The sequence below is a fragment of the Prinia subflava genome, chromosome 8, assembly GCF_021018805.1.
Source record: "Prinia subflava isolate CZ2003 ecotype Zambia chromosome 8, Cam_Psub_1.2, whole genome shotgun sequence".
Lineage (NCBI taxonomy): Eukaryota > Metazoa > Chordata > Aves > Passeriformes > Cisticolidae > Prinia > Prinia subflava.
Window position 1 is genome coordinate 35715821 of NC_086254.1, and position 22352 is coordinate 35738172.

Consider the following 22352-nt stretch of genomic DNA (forward strand, 5'->3'; position numbering starts at 1 on the left):
CTCCCTCTTCCAACACCCTCATTGCACCCACGGGCCCAGAGGTGCCCCTGCAGGCAGCAGCTGCCCTAAGCCCCCCGCCCTTGTAGACCATTTGGAGGGTGCTTTTCTCTTCTGAAAGTGCTTGTGATCACCATGGAAAGCAGCAGAGGAAGGTGAGGACAGGTGGCTGTGCTCTGGTAGGGCAGGCACAGCTGCCCTCCCTGCTGAGTTCCAGGCTGGCTGCTCTCATGGAAATGGAGACCTTGGCTCGCACTCTCCCAGTGTTGCCCATTTCCATAAGGAGGAGGAAAGTTTCCCAAAAGGCTACACCTGCTTCCATGCACCCAGAGTCTGCCCCAGACCGGTCCCCCCAGAAGACACCCCACAGCTGAGGCTGGAGCATGTAGTGGGACTTCCCCCATGGCTCCAGCTAAGCCCTGCCAATATCAGCTGCAGGGGCAGGAATGGCAGAAACAGAGACTTGGGGACCTCCACTCAGAAAAACATTTGACTTGAAGAATTCTTCATTGATTTAGAAATGCTGGCTGCAGTCACATCTCTCGAAAAGGCCCCAGAGGGGAATCTGTGGGCCAGACCCAGCCCATTGTCCTCTCTGGCTTCTTAGTGACATGGCAATGAATGCCTCTGAACTGGTAAGGCAAAAGGGGAAGGACAGAAAACTTTGGTGCTTCTGCCTTGGCCACAGCTGTCCTTGCCAGTCCCTAAAGGGGGGACTCCCACTCAATGCTCTGTGGGGATGGAGGACCTACCAAGGCCAGGGGTGCAGCAAACCTTCCTTCTCTTGGCCTCTCTGCTGGGACCAGGGACAACTGCTCACAGAAGACACATCACACAAGACCCTGGGATGGGCGTCTGCTGCCTCCACAGCCCCAGAGACCCCCACCCTAAAACAGCAACACACCAACAGCAGGGGAATGGCATCATGGTACTCCCACAATCACCCATCCACAGGTACACGATGCTTTGGGTTTGGTTTCAAAGGACACAGAAGGTTATAAGTTTTAACAGTAAATAGCCCTTGACCACCTACAAACCCTGTAACTCCCTCACCCAGACAAATCCAGCAGCTTTGTACCCCAACAGGTACATCAGCTTGAGAGGCTGAGGAAGGATGCTCAACTCAGCAGGTGTGTGACACAGCCTCCCTTCTCCCATCACCCTTCCAGAGGGATTGGTGTTCCTGACAGCTGCTCCCAGCACAGAGCTCAGACCCAGTGGGGACCTGGGCTCCAGCTCTGCAGCCCAGTCCCCCCCAGATGAGGGACAGCACCCTGGCAGTCTGGTCCAGGTCATGTCTATTTTCAAGAAGGAGGTGAGGAGAGCCCAGGGCAGGCGGTGCCGTGGCTGGCACAGTGTGGGGATGCACCTCTGCCTGTGTGGCTGGGGCCCAGGCAGGGCACAGCTTGGCTGCACCCAACAGCAGAGCAAGAGCCAGTGGTGCTGGTTGTACCCAGCCCTGGGGGGCAGCCATGGCTCCTCTTCCCCTTCAGCAGCATCTTCTGAGCTCCTTACCACCTCTGCTCTCCCAGGCAGCCCTGTGAGACACAAGGCTCTCCCTCCTTCACAGTAGTTTCAGATCTGATGCCTGGGGAGCAGCTCCTCTCCCAGCACCCTGGGATGATGCTCAGTCCCTTCCCCAGCAGGAGGAATGACTGCACACGTGGGAATACAGCAGATGAGAACAGGATGCTTTCCTAAGATGGGTCCTTGCAAGCTCAAGGGCTGTGTCCAGTGTGAGGGAGCCTTTTTATTCCAGATCACATCTGGAAAAGTCTCAGCACCATTCACAGCCTGGGCTGAAGGTCCCAGGGCTCCTCTTCTTCTCCCCCAGCACACAGTGGCCCAGAAAGAGACTCCATCAGTTGAAGAGACCAACTTCCACACCACTTTCTGCAGATGAAGGGTGGCTCAGGGAGTGACTCTGGGGCCCAGGGACTCAGCTTTTCATTGCCACTCCCTCTCTCCACAGCTGGCCACACTGCAGTGCTTGAAATATGCAAGGACATAAAAAAGGAAAGGAGAGGGAAAGCTGCCTATATCAAACCCAAGCAATGACAAAACAAAGACATGGACAAGTTGCAAGTCCTGTGGGAGGAGCAAGCGGCAGACGTTTCAAGAGCAGGTCAAACATGACCCCAAATATTCAATAACAGAGTCAAAATGCTACATTTCCATGGGAAGCCTCAAACAGGTTGACCCAGGTGTGACAGTGGCTCCCAAAGCAGTGCTGCTCCAGGACACATTGCTGGTGCACTTGCTCACATCTCTGCATCCCTGTCTTTGGGCACTGGGAAAGGGAGGAAATTGTTTCACTGGTATGTCATTGTTGGGAATGGGAAAGGAAGCGGACCTGGGACTGGGCCCCTGGGCAGGTGGCCATCCTCCAGCACTGCACAGCCACCCCCTGCTCCAACAGCTCCCACATCAGGTGTGCCAGGGTGATGGACCATGCAGAACAGTGTGGGGACTGCCAGGAGGCACACGGGCCTATCAGAAGCTGCTGGAACTCTGCCAGGACCCTCAGGAATGCTGGCTTTTCTGGCTCAGCAGCCCTTTGGTCCCTTCTCCCTTACAAGGGACAGTGTGCCATGAGCATTCCCAAAATGCCTGTGGCCCTGTTAGAAAAGTGCTATGTTCTGAAAAGGACAGAAACAAACCAGCTAAATGCTGGATTTCTTTTAGCTCTGCAGGTAAGGGATCCAGGGACAGCAGAAGATCCTGCTCTTCAGACAGCAAAACCAGGGCCCCTTGTGAGGGCAAAGACAGGGGAGAAGGCAGCTTGGCAGAATTGACTCAGCCAACTCAGGAACACCTTCAGAAACGACTGGATCTGCCTGTTGGAGCAATGGATGCTTCTTGTCCTTGGCAGCTCTCTCCACTCTAGAGAGGGCCTTGATCCTAATACAGGGACCAAAGAGGACCCAACTTCCTCTGTAGAGGACTCATTAATAGGTGCAAGGGGAACAAGCTATCCAAGCATCCTTTCTCCCAGAGAAGTGCTGGACAAAACAGTCTGAAGTTCAAGAAGAAATGGAGCCTTTTCTGCACCCAGCCAGCCCTGTCCTGGCAGGGCTCTGGGGCTGCTGCATTCCAGGAAAGAGGAATAAAGCACAGGTGCTGGTCATGGGCAGAGCAGCAGCCAGGACAGCTGCTCCTTGAAGGAGCAAGAGGTGGCCACTGGTTTGCAGTGCAGTGCAGGGGCAAAGCAGTCATCAACTGGCCTTATAAAGGGAAGTCAAAAGAATTCTGAGAAAAAGGCAAAATGAGCAGAAGCTCTTCAAGAACATCCCTTGGAAATGGTGTTAGCACAAGTACCCCCAGAGGATCACACAGAGGGAAAAACCCCAAATCTCTCTCAGCTGCTGAGCAAAGGCAAGAGCAGCCAGTAAGTGGGTGTGAGCATGGAAGCAGGCAGTCAGTCCCTCCTCCTGCCCGGGTGACTCGAGTAGGTGTCAGCCCCCACTGTGACACCCTCCACAGTGCTCCCCTGGCCCTCAGCACCCCCGAGCCGGGGCAGGCACCGTGGGATGTGGGGGCGGCTGTGGCACTAAGATGGGCCAGAGCCACGTCCACCCTCCCTCCCTGCAACCACCCCGAGGCCTGGGGCCAGCCTGGGCCCAGCGCTGCAGCAGGCAGCGAGGAAGGAAGAGGATGGGAGATGGTCTGGTGGGAGAGTGGATATGTGGCATCTGGGAGGACACGAGCAGGATGTGACAAGCTGCGGTCGGCTGGGGGAATCTCTGTCCTGACCAGACAGTTGGGCAGCACCAGTGATGAGGGAGGGTCCCGGCTGGGCCAAGAGAAGTCACTTTAAGGTGTCATCAGCATTCTTGAACATGAGGATGGCATTGTAGATCTTGAGTGCTGGGCCCAGCTTGACACTCATAATCTTGACGATGTCAGCCTGTGTCAGCAAGAGGAACGCCTCACCATCGATCATCTGGGGAGGAGAGCAGGACAAAGGCACTCACTGCAAACCTGGGCTGGCACTCCTGGGGACAGCCAGCACCAGCACAACCTGAGCAGAAGCCACAGATGACCCCAGACAGCAGGACAGGGCCACCCACAGCACTCCAGCACTGCCCCAGGGAAACCCCAGCTGGAAGCTCATATGCCCAGGAATGGGGCAGAGAGGCAAAGACCCTTCCAGGCCATCCCAGGAGCTCACACTGCAGCCAGGTTGGGATTCTGTGCTGGAGCCCCACGGCACAGCACAGAGCCACTGTTGCCCTGGTTTTTCTGAGATTTTTTAAAGCCTTCTACTTGCTTGTAAGATGGAGTCAGTTCTTTAGCTACTGTTGCAATATTAAGAGTCAGTCTTTCACTTTCTCACGCTTTGGAACATAAACAACCTTTCTTGTTTTTGTTCACTGTCCTTTGCTTACGTATTTCCAGCCTGAAAACAATGTTAGTTGACAGCTGGCATGGCCAGTGGGGTGAAGGGGTAGTAACCCCAAGAGCCAGTGTGCTTCCAGACCCACAAAATTATAAAAGGAAAGAAATAAACAAGCTGGCCCTCTTTTTCTCAGTAGGGAGCAGCTTTCACTGAAGACCTCTGCCTCTGTGTAGTTGAATATTACGTTCCGAGCAACAAGCCACCACAACCTGCTCTGGACAAGCAGCCATCCATTCCCTGCTCCAGGGACCAGCACCCATGGACACTGCCCCAGTTCAGCTTGGCCTGCCTGAGCATCCTTGAAGCACAGGGGCCATTCCCAGACAGGGTGTGACAGTGGCTGTACCCAGAGTGCCCAGGATCACCCCAGGTGTCAGAGCCACCCCACCACATCTGCCCACAGAGAGTCCAAGAACACCCACCTGGACAGGCAGCAGTGCCACCCAACTGCTCTGCTGGTGAGGAGCAGAGGGGGAAAGATGAAAGGGTGAGGAGGAGCAGCTCCCCTCAGGAGGCAATGGTGCTTTTAAGGCTGCAGCACCATCCTCTTCCTGCCGCCCATCCACATCCCCTGAGAGGGTCCCTCCATTCCCCATCCCGGGGGAACAGGGCAGCACAGCTCCCTGGGGGTCAGCAGCTCCCCTTCTGCCCTGAATGTGCACAGCTGCACACTCCCATGCAGTGGGGCTGCAGGGCAGGACCGCTGCCAGGTGCTGGATGTGCCTCAGCATCCAGCAGCAAGCCACTACAGGAAGGCCCCTGGCCAATTCCTCCCAGCCCTGGTGGCAGACAGCTGTCCTTGACCACCTGCTCTCATCCACCCGCCCTTCTCACCTCATCCTTGAAGAGCTTGGCTTGGTCCTCACAACCCGTCAGAGTCCACACAAAGCTGAAAACCTTGGAATAAATGAGAGAAATGCCAAGACAGAGCAATGTTTTTGACTGGAGACTCCCCTGAGCCCACATCCTCACATTTTAAGCTGTGCAAGGTGCCACGGGGCTCTTGGGGCAGAGGCTGCAGTTGCTTTGCCCGCCCATGCCAGAGCCCACCCCTGGCCCTGGGCCTGTGGGGGACCCAGGGGGGTAATGGAGACATCAGGGGATCATTGAGGTTGTCAGAGCCCTCTGAGATCGTCGAGGCCAACCAGCACTGCCGAGGCCACCACTCACTAAGCCACGGCCCCAGGTGCCACATGCCCACACCTTTCAAACACTGCCAGGCATGGTGACTCCACCACTGCCCTGGGCAGCCTGTGCCAGTGCCCAAGAGCAGGCAGGGACTGCAGGGGCTGGTGCCAGAGCTCCTCCACCTACTCAGGCCTTAACAAGGGTCACCACGGCTGCCCAAGGGAGTGGACGAAGGCGACGACGTGTCCAGCAGACCCCTCCTTGCTGGCCCAGGGACGAGGCTGCTGAAGTGCCCGGCGCGAGCGCCACGGTGCCGCACAGCCGGCAGGGCCCTCCAAGCCACGCCAGCACATCAGGGGCCAGCACGGAGCCATCCAAAGCAGCTCACCTCATCAATGGTCCACTTGGCCACCGTGGCTGCTGTGATGCCAGCCACCCCCGGCAGCAGCTTGCAGTGCTGCTCCCAGCACAGGGACAGGGAGCGGTCGGGGTGGGCGGACAGGGCGGACATGAAGAGTGACTGGTGCATATTGTCTGAGGAAATAGCTGGGGATAAAGCACAACATGTGATACCAGGTAAAGGATGAGAACACCCCATGCAGGTCTCAAGAGCTAGTGGCTGTCCCTTGAGTCAGCAGGGTGTCAGTGTATCCAAGTGTTCACTCCGGTGGGATTAGGGATGCTGGGGAAGGAAGTTGGGACAAGCTCGGCTTTGCCTTGTTCCCATGACCTTTAATCATTCATTTTCCATGCACCCCCGGTGCGGTGGGGTAGGTGGCAGGACAGCCCATGGTGAAAGGGATGTTGGATGGCGCACACACCGGGCATCTGCTTCTGTCAGGCATCAGAACTAAAGGCCAAGCCAAGTGTCCAGCATCAGTTTCTGCGTGGCAGCACTAATTTGGCACTTCACAACCACACTGAAATTTTAAGGCACACTATCTCTGTCTGAAGAGGGCAAAGCACGACAGAAAATACACTGCCATAGAGAGGATCCTAATTCCATGCCCTAAAGCACTCAAAGATTCCCAGCCATAAGCCCAGAGCCAACCTGAGGGAGCTTTGTGAGCCCTGGCACAAGGCTGGGACCTTACCAATGGTCAGCTCTGGCAGCTGACCACAAGCCCCTCACTGGGGCGGACCTGAGTGAGCCAAGGGAGACCTGCCCCCAGCACCCCGACCCAGCCCAGCTGCTCCAGCCTTGCCTTGCAATGACACCATGGCAGAGGATGGCACTTACTCTGGAAGTCTTCCTGCTGGATCTTCCGGTACTTTGGAGGTCTCCCTCTAAAGAGACAGGAAGACTGATGTCTGGCTGGGCTGGGACTGGCCCCAGGGCCCTCCTCCCCAGCGCCCAGAGCACGGCCTGGGCAGTGGGAGCAGGCACCCCTTGCACCCTGACCCAAAGGGTTGACAGCCAAAGCCAGAAACCGTGGGAAGGAAAAGCGAGAGAGGTGCCCGGCAGAGGTGGCAGGACCGAGGCCAAGGAGCCTCTGCAGCCTGGTGACCCCTGCCAGGGTGGGCAGTGGTGGCACAGGGGCCCTCCCCACACGGGGCCGTGCCCCTACCTCCCGTGGTGCCGAGATTTCTTTCGCTGAGGGAAACCCATGGGGCTCCTCTTGCGAGTCGAGGCCTCGGTGTCAGACAAGTCGGCCTTCAGCCTGCCCTGGTTCTTCTCTGCCAGCGGACACCCTGAGAGGCAGTAATGGGCTGTGAACCTCCCCGTCACATGGCCTGACCCGTCGCAGCCCGGTGTGGGGCACTTCCTAGAGAACAGAGGGGACACAAGCGTTGGGCCCAGCTTGGAGCAGAGCCGGAGGACGAGCCAGCAGGGCCACCCTTCTGCCCCCGAGCACGGGCAGCCATTGCCCTGGCCATGGAAGGCAGAGGAAAGATGTGCTGAGCAAATTCCAGAGGCCAGGCTGCTGGGGGCAGGGGCAGGGCACAGCCAGTCCCTCCAGGTACAAACCTTGGCCCTCTGGCATCCCTGCAGCCCTGGGCAAGGCACCAGTGTGCTGATGGAGCAGCTCATCAGGGCTCCCCGAGTCTCCATCTTCCCTTGCCCCACAGGCATCCAGCCCAGCCTCAGAGCGAGCAGTAAGCGGGTGCCAGGAGTGTGGCCAGCTGAGAAAGCCCTGGGAGGCAGACCTGTCCTCCCATCCTTATGGGTACTCCACCATACTGGCCCCTTTTAACACCAGCCCAGTGCTGGGGTTGGCACTAGACCCACCCTGGTTTATCCTGGAAAAGGTCCTCAAGTGACAGCCTGAGCTCGAACCATGCACTGCTCAGGGACTTCCCAGCCTTCAAAACCTGACAGGGAAAGGCATCCAAGAGGGGTGGGGGAATAGCGTCCCCACAGCTGGGGTCAGAGAATCTGCAGAGCAGCTGCACTGTCCTCTCCATAGCCCGCAGGTGCCCACGGTAGGTGGACACACAGGACAACTTCAGGGGCTCTGAGGCTGCAGGACAGGCACAGGAGGGGCTCACAGGGGTTACTCCAGCTGGGGTCCTGGTGCTGCCCCAGGGCCTGGCCTGGGGGAGCAGGGGGCAGAGCCAGGTGTGGGGTGAGTGCAGGGAAGGGCTGGATGCTGGTGGGGGTAGCAGGTGAGGAGGAGCAGAGGAAGAGCTGGCCTGGCCTGGCAGGGAAGGAGCTGTGCCCCTCTGGGCCATGCCAGGGAGCTCACCTGTGGTGAAAGCTGTACTTGGAGCTCTTGGAGTGAGGGATGCTCTTGCAGCCCAGGCTTGGGCAGCCCCCATGGGCAGAGGAGGCTGGTTCCTTTGGCCCTGCAGGTGGAGGAGAGGAACAGGAGAAAGGCTGTCAAGGCTGCAAGCCCAGGGAGAGCCAGGGCTCTGGGCTCCCTGCCTGCACCTAACAGGGAGGGCTTTTCCAACTGACAGATCCGTGGGGCGGCCTCTCCTCCCCACCCATTCTCAGCCAGAACCTGTCCTCCCATTCCTGTGCATGGGCAGGCGGCAATGACAGTGGTGTCTGGCATGCTCCTGCCCCGTGGGGAGGAGCTGACACAGGTGCAGCACTTACTGAGAGGAGGCTGCAATGGGTGTCCTGTTTTTGAGCACCAGCCCATGGGATGGATGTCTGGATGATCCGCATCAATCCAGAAATCATACACGTGGCTCCAGCCATCAAAATGGACCTGGGGAAGCAAGCAGAGGGGTCACCCTTCAAATGCCAGCACACCTCTCTGAGGAGCTCTGGAGCCCTCTGCGCTGAGAGCAAGCAGCAGGGTAGAGTTGAAGTGCAGCACAAGGCTGGAGCCAGGCACTGGGAGCCGCCCACCTGTGCACACTGTGCTTCTGCAGAGCGCTCCCGGTGAGCTGGGAGGGGCAGGAACGAGCCAGCACGGTGCCTGGACACAGGCTCAGCACTGATGCTTCAGCACCCACCTTTATCCTGTGATCTTCCACATCCTCCACACTGGCCACTCGGATGAAGGAAGGAGTCCTCCTGTCCACTGCCTCCAGCTTCATGTTGACCAGGAAGCCGTGGGGCGGGCGCTGGAAGAGCCCAGTCAGGGGGAGAAGGGCCCTGCTTCAGGCTCCTGCCCCGTCAGCAGCTTTCCCAGCACTGTGTCCTCCCCAAGCCCAGCTCCCAGCCCTGGCCTGGCCAGGGAAGAGCCACCCCAGCTCACAGTGGCAACAGGAGAAAGAGGGAACAGGATCCCTGCATTTGAGCTGTCTTTAACAAAATGTGCCCCAGGGAAGAAGGTCTCTAAGAGATATATTTTGGGGATCTATATTGTAACCATGCTTGGCTGGACATGGCTGCTGGTGGTGCAGTTTGACAAAAACTAATCAAGCAAGCCTAAATTATTTCCCATCACTTAGCTCCTGTTTAGCTGAGGGCACAGTCATATTCCTCTTTTTTTCCCCAATTTTGAACTATTGCCCAGGATAGCCCTGACTTCTGAACCCTGAGTGTAGATCCAAAGCCTAGGCCTGTGGCAGAAGAATACAGAATATCACTGGTCACAGAAGCAAAGACCTGACAACAAAGAAAACCCCAATTCCTGCCCAGGTGGAGTGGAGCAGATGATGTGACACTCACCACTTTAAAGGCCCAAGCTGGGACAGCAGATGCTCCAGTTTCTTTCAAGTACTTTTCCCAGGTGAAGTTGTCTGGATCAGGATAATCTGGAAGGGGCAAGATGCAGAAGGTGAGACATGCCTGCAGAAAGTCAGAAAGTACCCCAGAATGCCCCACTGCCTTCGAGGGCCAATCAAGTCTGTGCCAGGCACACGGGAACCTGAGAGACACCAAGAAGTGCTGCTATTTTCTCATGGACCATGAAACCCACAGCACAAGGAAGCAGAAACAGCTAGGTGTGCACAGACAGCTGGAGTCCTCGTATCTCTGAGGGGAGACTTGGCCCAACACGAGCACCATGCTGCACATGAACATGTGTACAGGAGCCTTGGCAGGATGTTTGTGCCCCCAGGACCCCCACACCACCCTGGAAAGCCTGTTCGTAAGGGGATGCACTCCCAGGCTGCACATGACTGATCACTGACCCACCTTGAGGAGGTGTGAGGGGTTTGCCATGCTCATGACACCATCCAACCGGGTGGATGTATGGACTGCTGGGATCACACCTAGAAAACATACCCAAGCTCTTACACAGGGCTCTCCATGGGTGTCTCCCCACCACTGGTCCCCCAAGAGCCTCTGTGCACTTACCAGTAGTCATAAGTATCATCCCAGTTGTCAAAGTGCACCAGAAAGCGATTGTCCACCACGTCAGTCACTGTGGCAACACAGATCAGGGAAGGGTTCATGCGGTCCACGGCTTCGAGCTTCATGCCCACCTTGAAGCCTGGGGAAGCCTCCTGCTGGCAGGAGAGAGGGGCAGGGCTTTTTCATGGCTGCATCCCCAGCTCATTCCTCATCACTTGTTATGCCTGCTGCAAGGAGGCACCTGCCCAAACCCTACCACAACCAGACCCACTCTGGCCTCCAAACAGGCCTGGGACCACTCAGACTCCCAGGTGGGCAGTGTGCTGCTGTGCAAGGAAAGAGGAAGGAAGCAAGTAACTCAGCTGGGCCACACAAAGAAAGAGGAAAAGTGATCTTCAGACCCTCAGGATCTTCTAGCAGTAAACTCCAAGAGAAAAAAAAAAAAAGAGAAGCAAAAACCTGACACTACTTCTGATTTTGTCCCAAAACACTTGTTTGTGGTCACAGTCAGCAGCGACCAATGCCTCAGACAAGACAGGAGGAGCTGGGATGGGGCCCTTCTCCCTTCCTTGCCTTTATTTCATGGATCTAGATTCTGTGCAAAACACTGCATCACACACACTGGTGAGGTTGTTGCAGCAATGAACAGCAGGGTTTAGACACAATAAATAACTTGGGGAGGCTGATTTGCCAGGATAAGTTCTCTCTGCAGCTGACAAAGGAATGAACAGTATTTTCATTTTCCTATATTCCCACTCTCCTCACCCAAGCTTCCATGTGAAAAAAATAGGCAGACATAGAAACAACAAAGACACAAAACAAAGGAATTATACTTATGACACATTGTGATGTATTTTTAGACAAATAATTGTTGAGAGTAGTTGTTGCTTCTCCTCACCAGTACCTCTGTAACAGATCTAATTGTCCATGAGATCAGCCTGGATGAAACAGAATCAGACCAGCACCAGTTCTGGGCATATCAAATGAGTGTCCAAGGTTCAGATCCTGAGCAGCAAAGTGTGCCACACACTCCTGGCTGTTGAGCACTGTGTGCTTGAGGGATGTGGGATGGACAAAGCAGTGCTGGTGGAAGCATTTTGCTCAGCTGGAGGGGAAGAGTCACCTGAACCTGTAGGCTCTGGTAGGAAGGAGATGCTGCTACTCACAGTGTTTCGGACCATGAAGAGGTGCTTAGGAGCTGCCTGAGCCTTTGTTAACTTCAGGTAGTTTGTCCAGCTGAATTCTTCTTCCTTATAACCTAGAACCCCTCAGGAGGAGAAACGACAGCAGTGAGTTCACAGCCAGGAGGATGTGAGGGTGAGCCTGGCCATCCCTGACCCACTGTCATCCCGCCAGCATATCCTGCTGCAGGCAGACAGGATCTACAGCAGCCCTGGGATGCCCAAAGCCCATGGCTGAGGGCTGATGGCTGGTTTTGAAGGGATGTTAGGAAACATGAGCAGTGGAGTGGAAATCCAGAGCACAGCTCCTCCTCCGGTCCTGCGCCCTGGGGCACAGCTGGTGGCACTGTGAGATCCAGAGTGAAAGGACTTTTGCGCAAAATGTGAGCAAGCAGAGATGGGTGCCTGGAATGTTGTTCTGTGGAACTCCCCTAGTAGAGCAGCGTCCCTCCCTGGCCCCATGGAGCCACCCTGCCCCCACACCAAGCTCTACATTTGGCCCACTCTTCATCCCCCTCCTTCAGCAGGACCCACCACCTGAGATGAATTAACTCCTTACCTTTGGGGGGCTGGAGTTTGTGCCCTGTCTCCTCAAACCAGCCAGCAGGGTGGATGTCAGGGGAGTCAGCATTCAGCCAGAAGTCATGGCACTCGGAGTAGCCATCAAAGTGGAGACGCATGCGGTAACCACACACCTGCCAGCAGGGAGGGAGGAGAAGGACAGGGCCATGGACACTGCTGCTGCCTCTGGCTGAGCACGACACCCCCTCCCCTCCCACACACCAGCTCAGCATGGGTCACTTTGGAAGCCAAAAGTCAATCACAGGCCAGTGCCCAAACTGGGAGGCACAAGCCAGTCCCAAAGGGTGTCCAGCATGGAACAAGGTCAGTGCAAAGCTACCACAAGCCAGCTCACAGAAGGGATGTTCAGGCTGGTGCATTAAATGCCATGATGGGGCACCTTGTTGGATCCAGCAAGTGCAAAGACTTCCTTTTCTGCAGCCCAGAAAGATGCTGGTGCAGGGATTTTGGCTAAATGCCACACTGACCACCTGGGGAGCTCTGTGAGGCAAGGCTGGTTCGGCTGTCATGTGGCTGAGTGGAAAGTGGATCTGCATAGACACAAGGAAGGGCAGTGGGATGTCTCCACACCCTCCATCTCAAGGGCTCAGACCTGTCTTAGGGACATAAGCTGTTGCCATCACCACAATGCCTCCCCCAATGCTGCATCAGAGACCAACACAGCTCCACAGTGCTCTGTCCTGTCCCTCCAAGCTGTCCCTCCTGCTTGTTTGCCTGAGGTGCTGGAGCAGCAGCTCATCTCCTGCAGCGACAGGCCCTGTCTCCTCCAGGGGCCAGCTGGCAGCACCTGCCCTGCCCCAGAGCCTCTGGCTGAGGGGAGCCAGGAGGAACCGAGGAACACGGGCACTGGAGGCTCCTTACCTCAGCCACTGTCAGGATGAAGTACATTGATGGGTGCTGCGGGTCGATCCCCTCCAGCTTCATCCCCACTTTAAAGCCATTCTTGTGCTGGGAAGCTACTTGGTACTGGAAACAAAAATTAAACTACAATGTAAAACCAAGACAGGGTATTGGGTCTAGAACCCACCGGGGAGCAACGACCAGGCAACAGGAGCTGCTGGGACCAAGAGACTGTGGGCCACAGGTTATGTTGTCATCCAAATTTTACTTTTTCCCATAAAAAAACCCAGTGTTTCACCTCCTTCTGGATTTACATCTCTTGCTATTGGCAAGGCAAGTTGTCCCTGGGGTAAAAGCTGCAGCCAGGGCAGTGGGGCACAGGCCTGACTTGTTTGCAGAGCAGCCTCAGGAGAGCCCACCTGGCTTCCAGGAAGGGCTGGAAGGGCTCCACCACCCTGTCAGAGTCACAGCAGTGCCCTAGGCAAAGGTGGGGTGTTTGGGAGGGGGGCCAGCACCCTGCTGGGGAGTGGGACTCTGGGCAAATCAAAACTGGAGGCTGCCCGGTCACTTCCAGCTGACAACGAGCTTGGCTATTGCTCAGAGTCCCGCAAAACAGGGAAGCAAGGAAAAGAGGAGAAGGAGGAGGGGTGGGAAAAAAAAGGGAAAGAAAAGAGAAGATGAAAGAGGGAAAAAGACAGGAAAATCCCAACTCACATCCTGGAAGAGATCTAAAGGGGCAGCGACAGCTTTCTGCTCCTCCAAGTAGGACGCCCAAGACCAGCCTTCTTTCTTCTCCTCACTGGCACCTGAGCGCAGCACAAACGCACACAAACGCTGCTGAGGGGCTTCTCCAGCCCTGCCCCACTCTCACACAGGGTCCTGCAGCCCTGCAAAGCTCAGCACCATCCTACCAGAGCCCTTTCTCCAGCACACCTGACCACCTGCACAACGAGGGGCAGAGCCAGGAGCCCCTGTGACCCAAAGGTCCTGAGCCATGTCCCAGTAAGGTGCCTGGGCTAGTGGCAGTGTCCCTGCCTATGACAGGGGGTGGAACCAGATGGGCTTTAAGGTTCCTTCCAGCCAGTCTGGGATTCCAGAGAGTGTGAGGGACAGACCCTCCTCCAGCCAGAACATCTGCTATGTCCACACAGGATGGATTTGGGGCAGCCAGCAGGATCCATGAGAGGTCTGGAATCGTTCCCAGCTGCAAGGGGCTCCTAGACAGTCAAACCAGCAGCAGGTTCACATCCCAGCTCTGCCATCCTCTGCTCTGAGACAGCCACCTGAGCTCCCGTGGCACAGCAAGGCCACCCTGATGCCCTAGAGATAAATTTGCCCATGTGACAGAGAAGACAGCATTGTCTCTTCATAGGCAGGAAGGCGACCCTTCATGCCTTTGAGAAGGCCACAAAGGCCTTGCCCAAGATCCATAAGACACAACCCAAGTCTCTTGCTCTCCAGCTTCTTTGTCTCCCTTATTTGCAGGAGCTGAAGGGACTCCAGGAGTGCTGTGCCTATTCCATTGCTGAGGAATTCCCAGCTACAGGCCAGCCATGGCAGACAGCCTCAGGTAGGACAGGCCACAAATGCAGGGGACAAACAGACCAGCTCCTTCCTCCTTTGGGCTTAGGAGAAGTGGAGATGGAAAAACCCAGAAACTTAGGGAAGAAATTAAAGCTGAACTTCAGTGAGCAAGGTGAATAACCTTGCTTTGTTGACACTTCAGAGTGAAGAACCTTTTAATATTCATTAGGACATGGAAAAAGTGCCAGGCATGGCTGGGGAATCTGTGAGTAAAAGTTCTGCACTTCTGGGGCAAATGCACCAAGAGTCAGAGCATACACTGACTGCTGCACTGAGGCACCCAGGTGTGTATTTTGTTTGCTGAAGAACTTCTAAAACAAGAGAAAATAAATTGCTGAAGTAACAAAGCTCATCCCTGCTAACTTCTATGCAGGGAAGGTTACATGCTCAGGGCTCAGAGTGAGAAGCAGGTATGAGATCTGAGATTCTTTTTTAATGGTGCTTAACTCAGTGTAACATCAAGGGTTAATGACACCTGGCCCCTGCCACTGTCCCTGCACTTGGCTATGGAGAGGAGTATGAAGTTGAAACAGTTTTAATTTTAAAATTATTTTGAGTATGACCTTCAGTACTCAAAGACAAAAGGTTTCCCATAAGTGTTTATTTTCAGTGTTTCCTAAAGTTTTCCTTGACACTGCAGGGAAAAAACCAAGCAAGCAGACCCTGCATCCCACAGCTCATCTCCTTTCCCTTCATGTTGACAGCTCTGCTTTGGGATCTCTGATACAGTCCTGGAATAGACCCCCAGGGATGAGACAACCCCAAATCACATGGCTTCAGTGGCACCCAAATACAGGAGCAGCTCCCAAACTTGTAAGCTCCTGAAGCCACAAGAGAAGCTCCCCATGAGCCCATCCCGGGGGAGGGCAAAGCCAGACGTGGTACAGTCCTGTTGTTGCTCAGGACAGTGTCCCTGGGAGCAAACAGTGTCCCCGAGCCAGTAACAAACTGAGCTCCCAAGGGGAGGGACAGGGAGCTCTGTCCAGCAGGGGCCAGTGCCGTGTCCGTAGGGGTGCCCTCTTCCCATGGAGAGAAAGAGAGAAAAGGAGAGAAACGGAAAGAGACAGAGAGAGCAGGATCAAGCAAGCAGAGGAGCTCACAAGCCTTCAGGACCATGTGTCAGCACATTGCAGTGGGTGTTTAACCCTGCAGGAGCACCAAAAGGGTCCAGCCCTGCAGTGGGACCCCCCAGCCCCGGCAGGCCTGCTCACCCCACCGCCCACCCCGCCCTCCGTACCGTGCTGGCTCCCATTCCACGCCTCCGCCTCCAGATTGCTCAAGGCAGAGTCTTCCACAGAGCTTTTCCTCTCTTCCTGCTTTTCCTCCTAGACATGAGAGCAGACAAAACAGAACCAGGTCCACACAGAGGTTTTTGGCTGTGTGTTGTACGCCCACACTGGTGTCCAGGGCCACAGTGCACCTCCACGAGGTCCATGGTTTGACCAACGCCTGGCCCAGAAATGGGCTGTCAGAGAATCTGATGATGGGAGCTTGCAGGGACTTTGGTGCTGACTGGTACAATCACACCTAGACTGGACCTGCTATGGTCAGGGCTGGCAAGCAGAGCTTCCTTGCCTAGTCAGCCTCTCCCTTCCCCAGGACACGCAGCACACAGACAGACACGCCCCTACTTCAGCCCTTGCTTTGGTGGCCCAGACTCAGCTGAGAGCAGCTGGGAGTGCTCAGTACCACAGCCCAGCCTGGACAGTCTGGCACTGCCTAGGCCTCAGTGCTCCACATGCCAAACAACCAGCCCAGAGCTAGGAGCCCTCATCTCCACACATTCCAGTCTTTTAGGCATTTTGGCCAGCCCATTTCCCGTTTGACCTGCAGCTGACAGAGCCCAGAGCAGCACGATGAGCTGTGTGCACACAGGGCTGGCCCCCACCCCCAGGGCACTGGCTGCACACACCCCCTCCTCCCTTTGTCCTACCATTTGCTCAGATTCATATTCTTCCTCCGAGGGGCTCTGATAGTCCTTCCTCTTTCGTTTCTTCACAGGCTTGAGGATTTCAGTGGCATTGGTGCTGCTAGCAGAGTTTTCCACGATGACAGACCTGCACAGAGGGAGGGAGGGCCAAGCACTGCAGCCAGTGCAGCATGGTGACACTGCCTGGGCTGTCAGTAAGGGAGGGCCTGCTGGACAATCACTGTCCCCCCATTTCTTTCTCATACGTGTCCCCACCACTCCTGATGGATGTACACACACAAGTTGCCAAGAGTTAGAGCCAGGGACAGGCCAGAGTCACCCTCACACACTTGAGTGCCAGAACCCTGAACCCAGGGATGGATCAAAAGGGATCTAGTTTAGTAGCAGTCTAAGCTGCATCAGGGATGCTGGAAAACAAGTCCTGAGAGTCACACACTGGTCAGGAGTAGGAAATACCCCTGTGACCTGTGGCCTTCCACTGCTGCTCAGCCTGGATGCCCCCACTGCAGCAAATACGTGTTTACAAGGCCACGAATTGGGCAGGAGAAAATCTGGCTCCCGTGCTGTTCCCTTGGGAAGCTCTCCTTCCCCCAGCCTGCCTCCAGAAACAAGCGGAACACACGGGACCCCCAGCACCAGCCAGAGGCAGATGCGCTCACACCCCTTGCTGGAGCTTGTGGAGCAGGGCAGGGAGGGAGGGCAGGGAATGGATCCGGCTCTGCAGGGCCAGAGCCCCGTTTCTTTACCTCTCTTTGAACTGCTGGTGGCAGTGCTCGCTGCAGAAGCCCCTGCCCTCCCGGGCCCCGTCCCACACGTGTCTGCGGCCGCAGGTGTCGCAGTGGCACAGGCCCTCTGCTGCCGGCAGCGTGGGCTGCTCCGGCACGTCTGGGACACAGAGGAGGAGAAGTGAGGCACAAGGAAGGACAGCAGACACAGCAGACATTTGCCTCGCACACGGAGACACCAGACAGCATCTGCTAGATGGTGGTACCCACTCCACAAGTGCCACCTCGGTGCCCTTACCCTGAGCCACGGTAGGATTGTCTCTGCTGGGAGGTGCCACCTCGGAGTCCCCATCTCCCTCTGTGTGACCCTCCTTCACAGCTTCCACAGGAGGCATCTTATCAGCACTCACCACCTTCAGCGTCCCGTACTCATTTATCCGGAACTGTATCATTGAACAAAAGCAAGGAAAAAGAGCTAAGGAGGACAGACTTGTGACTGGGTGTCGGTCTGAAAGTGAGGGGCATGGTTTGGTCATCAGCATGTCTGACAAGAGGACAACTCTTCTGAGGACAGAAGTGAGCACAGCACTCCAGGCCCTGTGAAGGGGCCCTGCCTGCAGCCTGTGCTGGGCACTCCAGTGACACCAGCACCAGCTGGAGCTGGCAGGTGGGTGGCTGGAGGATGAGGTGTCCTGAGGCTGAGCAGCAGCTGAGAAATGGGTGCATTTTCTGCAAGCTGTCACGCACTGAGGGTACCCCTGAGGCACCCACTGCCGGACAAGCACAGGGCTGCTGCTCCCAGGGTGAGGGCAGGAGCTCGGGCAGAGCCAAGTCCACAGCACAGTTTGGAAGGGAAGATGTCCTGCCCAGCACGTAGCAGCTCTGTGCCTCCTTGAGACACAGACATCTGTGTCAGCTCTGTGCTAAGCCCCCAGGAGGGCAGGGCGATAGGGATGGGACACTGGAGCACTGGAGCAGCTGAGGGATCATTCAGCTGAGGGGCAGGAAGGCCATGGCACATGCTGGTGGCCCCTGCTTTGCACAGGCTGAGGGATTTACAAGAACAAGCAGCTGTGGAGAGAGGCACAGGGGTCAAACCCAGTGGCCCAGGGCTACACTTACCCGCAGGTTACTCCCAGGCAAAGTTGCCACTCCATCTTTCCACTCCAGCACACGGACTGTGCTGCAGGTCTGCACCCCGCTGATCTGGGGAATGACAGCAGCTGTGATGGGCTCAGGCCCTGCTCCCTTCTCTGGCCTCTCAGCCCCTGTGCTCCTCTGGGGCTCCCGGGGGAACCGCTGGATTTCTAAGGTGCTCGTGGGAAGGTTGATGGCAGCGGTGTTTGCTTGAGAAGGGAAGAAAGGAGACAAACAACCAGAGGCATACACAGAGCACTTCACTGATGCAAACAAGGCTCAAAGGCAGCCCAGATTCCCAGAGGACATGGCCTCCCAGGTGAGGGCTCTGCTGTGGGCCAAAGCACAAAGCAAGCAAAGGGATACAAAAAATCTGCAGCCAGTAATGGCTCATGCTGAGGTGTGGCACCAACACTATCCACATCCAAGGGTTTCTACTTCAGCCTGATATCACACTGTTTCTGTGCCCAGGGTGCCCTGATGTGACAGGAGTTTGCACCTTCCAGTTTAGTTACATTTCAAGGGAACACACTGTGCAACCCTGGGCCTCTCTGCAGTGAGAAATGAGGCACCAGGAAAATTTGGCAGATCTGCTTCTAGAGAACACCCCTGATCTCACCTAACACACAACCATGCTTTGCTCAAACACCTCCTAAACGACACTGGTCAGCTGCACTCAAAATTGTCCCAATTTTCAAGAAGACGACCCTGATAATTACAGGCCTGTCAGTCTTACTACAGTGCTTGGTAAAAATATGGAGAAGGTTTTCTGGGAGTTACTGAAAAACACTGGGGAGACAACGCAGTCGTCAGTCACAGCCAACACAGGTTCACAAGGGGAAGTCCTGGTTAACCACCTGAATTTCCCTTCATGGAAAGGTCACCCCACTAAGCTGACCAAGCAAAGCCAATAGATGTGGGGTTTTACGATTTCAGCAAAGCCTTGATACTGCCTCTCACAGTATCCTTCTGGACGAAGTGTCCAGTACAGAGCTCATCCAGTCCACTGGGTGAACAGCGGGATGATGGGTCTCTCACAGCTGAGCTCAAAGCCTTACAGAACTGGGTGCACACCAGGATGGTGGCCATCACCAGTGGGGCTCTCCAGGGTTTAGGGCAGTTCTCCTGTATTTTTTAGGAGCCTTTTAAATCCTTCATCTGGATGAAGGAATTGAATGTCCATTAAGTGAGTTTATCAGTGACACCTGCACCTGGGATAGGATAATCCTGAAGAACTGTATGACTTGGGGAACAAGACTGGAGAGCTGTCCTGAGGAAGGGGCTCAGGGGCTTTGGGCTGAGGGCAGTGGAACAGGAGCCAGCAGGGCCTTGGCAGCCCCAAGGGCCAGCCCTGCCCCAGGGGACATCAGGGGCTGACTGTCCTGTCCTGCTCTGCTCTGGGGCAGCCTCACCCCCAGTGCTGGGGACGGTTTGGGCCCCTCAGCACACAAAGGACATCTGAGGGCTGGAGCAGTGTCCAGAGGAGGGGACCAGGATGGTGAAAGGTCCCCAGGGCAGGACTTGGGAGGAGCAGCTAAGGCCACTTGGCCCGTCCAGCTGGGAGGAGAGAAGGCTGAGGGGTGACCCCACTGCTGTCTGCACCTTCCTCCCGGGGGGGCAGGTGCTGCTCTCCAGCAATGGCACCCGAAGAGATGGAACAAAGCTGCCTCGGGGGAAGTTCACATGGGACATTAGGAAAAAGTTCTCACCCAGAGGCTGCTCAGTGCCTGCAACAGGCTCCCCAGGGAGCACCAAGTCCAGGGAGTGTCTGGACAATACTCAGTCCCTATGGTTTCATTGTAGGTGGTTCTGTCAGGAGCAGGGGTTTGGACTCAATGATCCTTATGGATCTCTTCCAGCCTGAGCTGTTCTAGGATTCCATGCTAATGCAGCAGGCCAGGAGCCCACAGCCCTGCAGAGCAACCACCCAGCACACGGTGCTGCTCTGGCTCAGGTCCCCTCACATCAGGGCTTCCGTTTAAAGCTCAGGAGGATTTGATTGACCACAAACAGTCCAAGTGATGTGGGACAGCCACAGAGAACCTCCAAGATAGCAACAGCAGCTTGTCTTTGCCTCCGGAGGTTTGGGAGGACACAGCTACACAAGGAGTGTGTGCTCTCAAGGCTGGGGAGGCAGCAGGTGGAGGGGACTGCTGCACATACCTGGTATGATGAAGGCAGTGGTGGGCAGGTGGGTGCTCTGCACAGTGCTCTCGGTGGTGACCACGTGGACACTGACCTCCCCAGCAGCACTGCCCTTGGTGCTCCTCACCACCTCCATCTCCCCCCTGCTGTCCATCACCTTGCCTGGGCACACAGCGAGGCCCTGCAGGGCAGCAGAGAAGAAATCAAGTTATATATAAATATCAAGTAAATAAGTACCAGTATAAATATAACAAAGGAGTGAGAACATGACTGCACAGGATGGTCTCTCCTAGCAGAAGCCCCTACAAGATGTATTAAAGGTCCACTGAAACTACATGAAGGTCACAGCTGGCATCAACATGACCCACGAAAGCCCCTGTTGTGAGGTCCCAGCTCAGAGCCTGCAAATGCTGAGGGTTTTTTCTCACCTGGCACCACCATAAGATGGAACAAGCACAACAGATCCACCACAAACTGCTCCTGGCTCCCACGGGGGCCGACAGTGCTCCGACAGACTGTGACTGAGGGCTGCCAAATCCCACCCTGGAGCAGGCAGAGCTTCTTGCAGGTCCCCTTCCAGTTCTCCTGTTGGAGTGTCACCCTTGATCTTCCAAGTGGCTGCAAGAGAGAATTTCACAAGTGACAGGAGTTACTGGGGGTGTGAGTGGAGGGAACTTGATGTCCCCTGTACCCCACCTGAGTTTCTCACAGGACTGGTGATGCTCAAGCTGTCTAGCCACGAATTTCAAGGAGGAAGCAAAGAGTCAGGGCCTCCAGGGCACAACTGGCCCTCACTGGCTTTGACCAGCCCCCCACCCATGAGCCCAGGGGCTCCACATTGCAGCAGCACCCTCTCCAAAGCACCTGCTGTCAGGATGGAGGCAGGGCCACAAAGAGGACCACGGTGCTGTCTTGGCCCCTTCTGATGTAATTTGAATTTGAAAGGGAAGACATCCATGTGGAAAACAGAATACTCATTTCAGTGAAGAAGGGTTAGCTAAGAATTGGGCTACAAAGGACAGTCTGGAATTTTAAAACCTGAGACATTCAGATAAAGGTGTTACAGTCAGAGGGCACAGAGTGGGATGGTGTGATCACACTGAGGGGAAGATCTGCTTCTCCCAGTTCTGTCAGATTTGTGACCAGAAACACCTGATGCTCAACTGGCAAACAGCACAGACCTTTCAGGCTCTCCAGGTGCAGAAAAGCAATGTTAAGTGTCAGGACAACTGAAGGAACTGAGAAACTAATCTGAACACTAGACTCCAAGTGAAAGCCAAAATGAATTTAGCAGCCAACCTGTTTCAGTGCTTCCTAATACCCAGTAGGAATCTATCTGCTTTTTTTGGCACTTAAATCCAGTCAATCTTTGATTCATCATTAGGTCAAATATTTCAAGGACAATTCCTCATTTTGTGGGAACTTTTGCCTTTTTTAAAAAAGCAAACAGAACTTAGGACTGGAAATGCCTAGAAAGGAGGACAAATAACTAGATCCAGTGCTCAGGTTTGTGATTCTCCACCCAAATTTCTCACAGTCTCTAATGTAAACCCAAAAGCAAATATTTGCACAGGAAATGCCAAGCAGTAGTCAACATTATGGTTTAATTTTGGATGCCAGGAGCAGGGAATTGGTCCTTATGTGTCCCTTCCAGCCTGAGATACTCTGTGATTGTGGTTCACTCTCCAAATCCTTGTGGGGCAGGGTGACGCTGTGGACATCGGTTCTCCTGTGAGTTCAGGGTGAACAGAATGAATTTGGATTACAGATTGTGGTGCTGATCTTTAAACTGGAAAAGCTGAACAACTGAAATTCAGGCCTTAACCTCCAGACAACCCCTCCTCCAGCAGCCTCCAGGGAAAGGTCTCACTGCAGCCAAGGCCATGTCCCAGCACTGCGGCAGCCCTGCTCAGAGGGTTGGGAGCCCTCCCAGAGGCAGAGGAACCCATCCAGCCCACGGCCCTGCCCTGCTGTTGGACTCAGTGATTTTACAGGTCCTCTACAGCCT

General features: G+C 55.4%; 1 protein-coding gene across 1 annotated transcript; it reads right to left on the bottom strand.

Moving 5' to 3' along the window:
• Positions 1-510: 510 nt before the first annotated feature.
• Positions 511-20932, bottom strand: L3MBTL1 (L3MBTL histone methyl-lysine binding protein 1). Its single transcript, XM_063404720.1, has 23 exons — positions 20773-20932; positions 20363-20525; positions 18185-18408; positions 17361-17505; positions 17084-17222; positions 16341-16464; positions 15624-15732; positions 13684-13689; positions 13538-13629; positions 12845-12949; positions 11961-12096; positions 11387-11487; positions 10224-10375; positions 10062-10138; positions 9594-9679; positions 8933-9043; positions 8568-8682; positions 8212-8311; positions 7093-7290; positions 6765-6811; positions 5913-6070; positions 5231-5293; positions 511-3940 (listed from the first exon to the last, which is right to left on the bottom strand). The coding sequence occupies exons 2-23, from the start codon at positions 20496-20498 to the stop codon at positions 3806-3808; spliced, it is 2559 nt and encodes an 852-aa protein (XP_063260790.1). The 5' UTR covers positions 20499-20525; positions 20773-20932; the 3' UTR covers positions 511-3805.
• Between the last annotated feature and the right edge of the window lie 1420 nt (positions 20933-22352).

Excerpts from the sequence above, each read along its gene's own strand:
- L3MBTL1 (XM_063404720.1), bottom strand. The coding sequence starts at position 20,498 with ATGGACAGCAGGGGGGAGATGGAGGTGGTGAGGAGCACCAAGGGCAGT. Across the intron at positions 17,223-17,360 it reads CAATCCTACCGTGGCTCAGG|ACGTGCCGGAGCAGCCCACG; the intron begins GTAAGGGCACCG and ends TCTGTGTCCCAG. Across the intron at positions 12,097-12,844 it reads TCATCCTGACAGTGGCTGAG|GTGTGTGGTTACCGCATGCG; the intron begins GTAAGGAGCCTC and ends CCCTGCTGGCAG.